General features: G+C 36.6%; 1 protein-coding gene across 1 annotated transcript; it reads left to right on the top strand.

The window, feature by feature from the left end:
* Window positions 1–797: 797 nt before the first annotated feature.
* On the top strand, window positions 798–1,886 carry LOC129250548 (ATP-dependent DNA helicase PIF1-like). Its single transcript, XM_054890168.1, has one exon. The coding sequence runs from the start codon at window positions 798–800 to the stop codon at window positions 1,884–1,886; it is 1,089 nt and encodes a 362-aa protein (XP_054746143.1).
* The last annotated feature ends 6,405 nt before the right edge of the window (window positions 1,887–8,291 follow it).

The raw sequence follows: 8,291 nt of genomic DNA, 5'->3' as shown, positions 1-8,291 counted from the left end.
GCTAAGTTGTTTGAACCACACTTTCCGAAAAAGTTAAGCGATACCGAGGAAAGTGTAGACCATGATGCCTATGAGGAACAAACAAACATGCGTCGCCCACTCATCACTCTGATGGATAAAAGCAAAATGGTTGTGAGAAATGTTCCTGCAGTTGTCAGAGTGCCATATTTTATAGCAGCTTCGGATCCAGAAAACTTTTCCTACAGCTTACTTCTTCAATATATGCCTTATCGTTCGGAAACTGAAATACTTGAAGGCTTCGATAATGCCAAAGAAGCTTTTGTAGCTCGAGAGAGTCGTTTAAGAGAAACAAGTAGACATATGTGCCAACATCGAGAGCGGGGCCAACAGCTTGAAAATGCATTCAATCAGATACATGCTTTCGAAATTTTGGAGCAGCCAGAGACTATAGATCCTGAACTTGAAGAGGAAGAGTTACCAGAGAAAGAAATGAGCAATGATCAATTCCAAAGAGCGCAAAATGCGATGAATGTTGATCAAAGACAATTAGTTGTTCTTGTCACAGAGAGTATTAAGAATAAACTCAATGGTGATATGAAACGGGAGAAAATTTTCGTAACTGGTGGAGCAGGCACCGGGAAAACATTCCTCTTTAATCTAGTGAAAAACCATGTCAACCTTGTTATGGAAAACCGGTGGTAAAAGTCGGTGCTCTCACTGGAGTTGCAGCACGGTTAATCGGTGGTACAACGCTACACCGGCTGTTAAAACTACCAGTACAAAAAGGTGGAGTAATTGTAAGCATGCCACTTCTTACCGGTAATTATTTGAGAGGAATGCGTCAATTATGGCAAAATATTGAGTTTCTGTTCATAGATGAAATTTCTATGATACCCTATGAGATGCTTTGTATGATCGACTCTCGTTTGCGACAACTGAAAATCGCAGACGCTTGTTTTGGTGGCATAAACGTGATACTCTTTGGAGATCTAATGCAGTTACCACCTGTTAGAGGACATCAAGTTTTTCAACAACCAGATCATATGAAGCCAGCTACACATTTGTGGCGACAGTTCGGTCTGGTTGAACTTAAACAAAACATGCGTCAACAAGGAGACACAACATTTATAGATGTACTTAATGCCCTACGAGTTGGAGAAATGACGTCTAGACAACTTGAAATCCTTCTGGAAAAAGTTTCAACGGATGCGACTAATGAATTTTCGATTGAGAAAGCATTAAGAATTTACCCAACGAATGATCAAGTTGCTAGACACAATGAAAAAGTTCTCCAGAGTTTTGAGAATAAAGGGACAGTTATTTATACAATAAAAGCACAAGACCAACTTATTGATGCCACTCGTAATTTAGGTAACAAGGACTTAAATTCTGTGATACGTAATGATATTAATAAAACAGGAGGTCTTCCGAAAGAACTGAAAATATTCGTAGGGGCTAAAGTGATGTTGAGGTCGAACATTGACGTGTCAAAAGGTTTAGTGAAAGGCAATATGGGTTTTATCACTGAAATCATCTGGCCAAATTTTCGCAGAGACCAACTATACGCGGAAGACATCCCGTCAGTCCGTATCGACTTCGGTTCTGATGGTGTGCACATGATTAAACCGATATCGATACAGTTCCCAGCGAAATATAGCTATGGAACTGCTGAGAGACGGATGTTGCCCTTAATCCTGAGTTGGACTTCGACCGTTCACAAGATGCAAGGTTGTACAGTTGATCATGCAGTCATTTATCTAGGCTCGCGACTGTTTGCTGCTGGACAGGCCTATGTAGCACTTAGTCGTGTAAGATCTTTAGACGGTATGCGGATCGAAGAACTTGATTGCTCTAAGCTAACTGGAAAAACTCCATGCAACAGTGAGGCTTTAAATGAAATGATTAGATTACGAAATGATTCGTAAGACATTTCAATACCACATGTCCACCATAAGACGGATTGATAAATCAAACTAAATACATAATAGTGTAAAAAACTAAAAAAGCACGTTGTTACTGCTAATCAAACTGAAAAGTAGAAAATAAAAAATAGTCAAAAAAAAAAAAAAACTAAAACACACGCTTTTATTGCTAATCGAACTAAAAAGTAGAAAATAAAAAGTAGTTTAAAAAAACTAAAAAACACGCTTTTATTGCTAATCGAACTAAAAAGTAGAAAATAAATTTTAATGACAAAGGGACCTATAATGAAGTAATAGCAAATCGAACGATCAGTCATAGTCAACTACCTCAGAACAGAATTATAACGAAAATTAAGATACAAATAGAGTAATTCAAATTAGAGTTAAAAGCGTGGGATGCTTGATATAGTAAATATTACAATCATTCTATTGGCAACTACCTATGTACAGAGGGTTATGAAAGTGAAGCAAAATGCATCCTACGCTTTTAACTCTAATTTGAATTACTCTATTTGTATCTTAATTTTCGTTATAAATGAAAATTTCAAAATGCGATATCTCTGCGAAAAAAAATGATATTTGAGCAAACAGAACGCCATTTGAAAAAAGAAGGATTGTGTTTAAAGATGCCATCCTTTAATTTTGGTGAAAGAAAACATCTGCAAGGCTACATAACCTCAAATATGGGGAAAAATGGTGTTTTTTGCACTTTTAGGTTAGGATATCTCGAAAACCAGAGCTGATAGAGCAATTCTGAGGCCAGATTTGGATTCAGCGCATCATAAACCTTCGGAAATATATAGTCTGGTTTCTGGGTCTGAATGTTGGTTAAAGGGTGTCGGCCTGTGTAATCATGTACGCGCTTCGCTAATATATTGGTTGCTCCGCTTAGCAGCTCAAAATCATACGACTAAATAAAGATAGCGGAAAAAACTTTTTGACAAAAATGTTCACAAAAGAATGCTCTATAAAAAAGCTCTGATGTATATTTTCCATAAAATCAATAAAAAAAAAGTTATTACGCTTTAAAACAATGCATCCCTTAATTTTTCACGTTTTGAATGAAAGTTGTAGATAATATTATTATCTACAAAAAAGTATTTTACAAAATTTTCGTAACTTTCGAAATTCACGAGATAATCGCAAAAAACCAGTTGCACCCTTATTTCCAAGATGGCGGCCGCGGGACACAACCCCCGACCCCGAAAACTCAAACTTAAGTTCACAGTGATGGGCTTTACATAATAAAACCATAAACTCGCATACTCCTAAAATTACGAAGTTAAATCCTCTTTTGACTGGACTATACGTTGTTGGAAAGAATCGATTGAGGGAAAATTGAAAACGTATCCGGTGTATACTTATTTCTGTTACTAACTGTATTTGCCAATATTTGGTAAATCTTGAATTTTTGTCAAGTCGAGTGGTCGCGGCTCCGTACATATGTATGCTTTAATACATGTATGTAAATATGTCTTTCTAAATGTTCGCCAGCCGCGGTTGCCGTGCGTCAAGTGCGCGTATGAGCATACAGTAAGTTGCAGAAAACTACATAAGTAGCTTATAAAAAAGTTCTGTGTCGGACATTTCAATACTAGGAATAAATTTCGAAACAATTATTTTATGTTCTCTGATAGTAGGTAAATAGTTAATTACTAATTAGTATATTACTTTACGTATGTATGTACCTATGTATGTAGTCCTTCAATTTATAAAAAGGGCACAAAAACATATGCATATATCTGCAAGGTTAGAAACTTATTCTGAAATTAGAGTAATTGAAGGTTACTGTACATATTTGAAGGTTACTGTACGAGTACATACAATTGTGTGCCTATGAATGTGCGCTGGATTTATTGCGAAGTTTTATGGAATCGTAAAATTTTTTTTTGCTATGGCTAGTGCACGTACACACACAGCATATATTATACATATATGTATATGCGCATATGAATATAAATTCACATATTTGTATTTGGATATGTCATCTTCTTGTGTGTCTGCATCATTTCTCTATGGGGATTATTAATTTGATATGCTTGAAGAACTTAAAATAAAACCAATTGTATCATCATCATCATCATTTATAATTAGTGACGACAAGTTGTTAATAATGTCAGTCGTTTTAAGATGTTTATTATTATACACGAATGAAAAAACTTATGGTAATATTATTTTTTGTTTATTATTTTTATGAGATACGAAAAATAATTTTTATAATAAAATAAAATTTTCTGTTTAACCACGAATTGCGAAAATGTCTGCTTATTTAAAGACGATTTCTCACACGACTTCGATAAGTCAAAGCGATTTACCTGATTTTTACTACACTACTCTCAATCCATGGCGGCCGCCGTAGCCGAATGGGTTGGTGCGTGAATTACCATTCGGAATTCACGGAGAGGTCGTTGGTTCGAATCTCGGTGAAGGCAAAATTAAAAAAAAACATTTTTCTAATAGCGGACGCCCCTCGGCAGGCAATGGCAAACCTCCGAGTGTATTTTTGCCATGAAAAAGCTCCTCATAAAAATATCTGCCGTTCGTAGTCGGCTTGAAACTGTAGGTCCCTCCATTTGTGGAACAACATCAAGACGCACACCACAAACAGGAGGAGGAGCTCGGCCAAACACCTAACAGAAGTGTACGCGCGAATTATTTATTTTTTTTTTACTCTCAATCCATCGTGATTAAATGAAAATTGTAGTGGTTTAAAAATCTAGGCTCAGGTGCTACCTGAAAAAGAAGATAAAAGGAAAACCTGAAAGATAGAGAAAAACCTGAAAAATAAAAAAAAAATCTGGAAAATAGGAAAAATAAATATAAATAAATACATATTAGAATAAACAATAATAAAAAGTAGTTTAAAAAAACTAAAAAACACGCTTTTATTGCTAATCGAACTAAAAAGTAGAAAATAAATTTTAATGACAAAGGGACCTATAATGAAGTAATAGCAAATCGAACGATCAGTCATAGTCAACTACCTCAGAACAGAATTATAACGAAAATTAAGATACAAATAGAGTAATTCAAATTAGAGTTAAAAGCGTAGGATGCATTTTGCTTCACTTTCATAACCCTCTGTACATAGGTAGTTGCCAATAGAATGATTGTAATATTTACTATATCAAGCATCCCACGCTTTTAACTCTAATTTGAATTACTCTATTTGTATCTTAATTTTCGTTATAATTCTGTTCTGAGGTAGTTGACTATGACTGATCGTTCGATTTGCTATTACTTCATTATAGGTCCCTTTGTCATTAAAATTTATTTTCTACTTTTTAGTTCGATTAGCAATAAAAGCGTGTTTTTTAGTTTTTTTAAACTACTTTTTATTTTCTACTTTTTAGTTCGATTAGCAATAAAAGCGTGTGTTTTAGTTTTTTTTTTTTTGACTATTTTTTATTTTCTACTTTTCAGTTTGATTAGCAGTAACAACGTGCTTTTTTAGTTTTTTACACTATTATGTATTTAGTTTGATTTATCAATCCGTCTTATGGTGGACATGTGGTATTGAAATGTCTTACGAATCATTTCGTAATCTAATCATTTCATTTAAAGCCTCACTGTTGCATGGAGTTTTTCCAGTTAGCTTAGAGCAATCAAGTTCTTCGATCCGCATACCGTCTAAAGATCTTACACGACTAAGTGCTACATAGGCCTGTCCAGCAGCAAACAGTCGCGAGCCTAGATAAATGACTGCATGATCAACTGTACAACCTTGCATCTTGTGAACGGTCGAAGTCCAACTCAGGATTAAGGGCAACATCCGTCTCTCAGCAGTTCCATAGCTATATTTCGCTGGGAACTGTATCGATATCGGTTTAATCATGTGCACACCATCAGAACCGAAGTCGATACGGACTGACGGGATGTCTTCCGCGTATAGTTGGTCTCTGCGAAAATTTGGCCAGATGATTTCAGTGATAAAACCCATATTGCCATTCACTAAACCTTTTGACACGTCAATGTTCGACCTCAACATCACTTTAGCCCCTACGAATATTTTCAGTTCTTTCGGAAGACCTCCTGTTTTATTAATATCATTAGGTATCACAGAATTTAAGTCCTTGTTACCTAAATTACGAGTGGCATCAATAAGTTGGTCTTGTGCTTTTATTGTATAAATAACTGTCCCTTTATTCTCAAAACTCTGGAGAACTTTTTCATTGTGTCTAGCAACTTGATCATTCGTTGGGTAAATTCGTAATGCTTTCTCAATCGAAAATTCATTAGTCGCATCCGTTGAAACTTTTTCCAGAAGGATTTCAAGTTGTCTAGACGTCATTTCTCCAACTCGTAGGGCATTAAGTACATCTATAAATGTTGTGTCTCCTTGTTGACGCATGTTTTGTTTAAGTTCAACCAGACCGAACTGTCGCCACAAATGTGTAGCTGGCTTCATATGATCTGGCTGTTGAAAAACTTGATGTCCTCTAACAGGTGGTAACTGCATTAGATCTCCAAAGAGTATCACGTTTATGCCACCAAAACAAGCGTCTGCGATTTTCAGTTGTCGCAAACGAGAGTCGATCATACAAAGCATCTCATAGGGTATCATAGAAATTTCATCTATGAACAGAAACTCAATATTTTGCCATAACTGACGCATTCCTCTCAAATAATTACCGGTAAGAAGTGGCATGCTTACAATTACTCCATCTTTTTGTACTGGTAGTTTTAACAGCCGGTGTAGCGTTGTACCACCGATTAACCGTGCTGCAACTCCAGTGAGAGCACCGACTTTTACCACCGGTTTTCCATAACATCGGTTGACATGGTTTTTCAATAGATTAAAGAGGAATGTTTTCCCGGTGCCTGCTCCACCAGTTACGAAAATTTTCTCCCGTTTCATATCACCATTGAGTTTATTCTTAATACTCTCTGTGACAAGAACAACTAATTGTCTTTGATCAACATTCATCGCATTTTGCGCTCTTTGGAATTGATCATTGCTCATTTCTTTCTCTGGTAACTCTTCCTCTTCAAGTTCAGGATTTATAATCTCTGGCTGCTCCAAAATTTCGAAAGCATGTATCTGATTGAATGCATTTTCAAGCTGTTGGTCCCGCTCTCGATGTTGGCACATATGTCTACTTGTTTCCCTTAAACGACTCTCTCGAGCTACAAAAGCTTCTTTGGCATTATCGAAGCCTTCAAGTATTTCAGTTTCCGAACGATAAGGCATATATTGAAGAAGTAAGCTGTAGGAAAAGTTTTCTGGATCCGAAGCTGCTATAAAATATGGCACTCTGACAACTGCAGGAACATTTCTCACAACCATTTTGCTTTTATCCATCAGAGTGATGAGTGGGCGACGCATGTTTGTTTGTTCCTCATAGGCATCATGGTCTACACTTTCCTCGGTATCGCTTAACTTTTTCGGAAAGTGTGGTTCAAACAACTTAGCAAACTCTATAAGGCTCATGTTCGCAAAATCGTAGTCAGGATGTTGTAATGGACGTTTTTCATATCTTTCAAAGATATTGTTGTAGTAACCAATTGCGTGTCCGCTTCTATCGAATTGCAATACTCTGTAACGCTGTTCTGGCTTTCTTGTGTTTAGGAAGACACAATGTCGCGAACTGTTTCGTAATGGGATATGACAAAGCCGATATGCACATTCGGCAGCTGATACTTGTCGTTCATGAAGAATCTTCATAGATATCTTGAAGAGTTTGCGTGAAAGGTCAGTCTCTTCGCGTTGGATTTGTTGTATTGCCTGTGCAATTCCAGCATCGACACCCTCTGGTTCTGCTTTCGACAGATACTTTGCAATATAGTAAGCTATCGCTTCGTTCGATCCGCACGGTTGAATATCCATATTACCTGTCCACAGTCACAATAACTCTGGGTGGTAATTATTTATCCAAGCATCTTCTTTACGACGCTTAAGTAAGGAAATTCTGCCCCCATTGCGGAGAAAATCGTCTGAAGAATGTGATATTATTCGTGTCTCATGACATTCTTGACGTGGAAAATTGAATCGACATCTTAGAGAGGTAATATTCTTTGTACAAGTTTGTGTATGCCGATGAATTTGACATTTTTTCACAAGCTCGAAGAGCTCTGGATCTTCTTCTTCTGTTGGAATTTTACACCAGCAGTTACGATCAAGTAGAAGTATTCCTTCTTCTGTATCAAATGCTGGATGATTCTCAATCCAAACTACCATATGGAGGTGAGGACTACCACGATTCTGAAACTCAATACGCCACCAGAACTCTTTTACTTTTCCTCCAAATACTTCATCATTATTTTGAATGAATTTCATTAGAGCATTGACTCTGATCATAAAATGTCGACTCAAAATCACTGGGTACTTTTCGATAAGACGTTGGGTCTCATAAATGTCAATTGTACTTGGATCAACATCAAGTCTACCGTCGGCTATTAATAAAGCCT

Source organism: Anastrepha obliqua, chromosome 6, assembly GCF_027943255.1.
Source record: "Anastrepha obliqua isolate idAnaObli1 chromosome 6, idAnaObli1_1.0, whole genome shotgun sequence".
Taxonomy (NCBI): domain Eukaryota; kingdom Metazoa; phylum Arthropoda; class Insecta; order Diptera; family Tephritidae; genus Anastrepha; species Anastrepha obliqua.
This window is presented reverse-complemented; position numbering and strand designations above follow the sequence as displayed.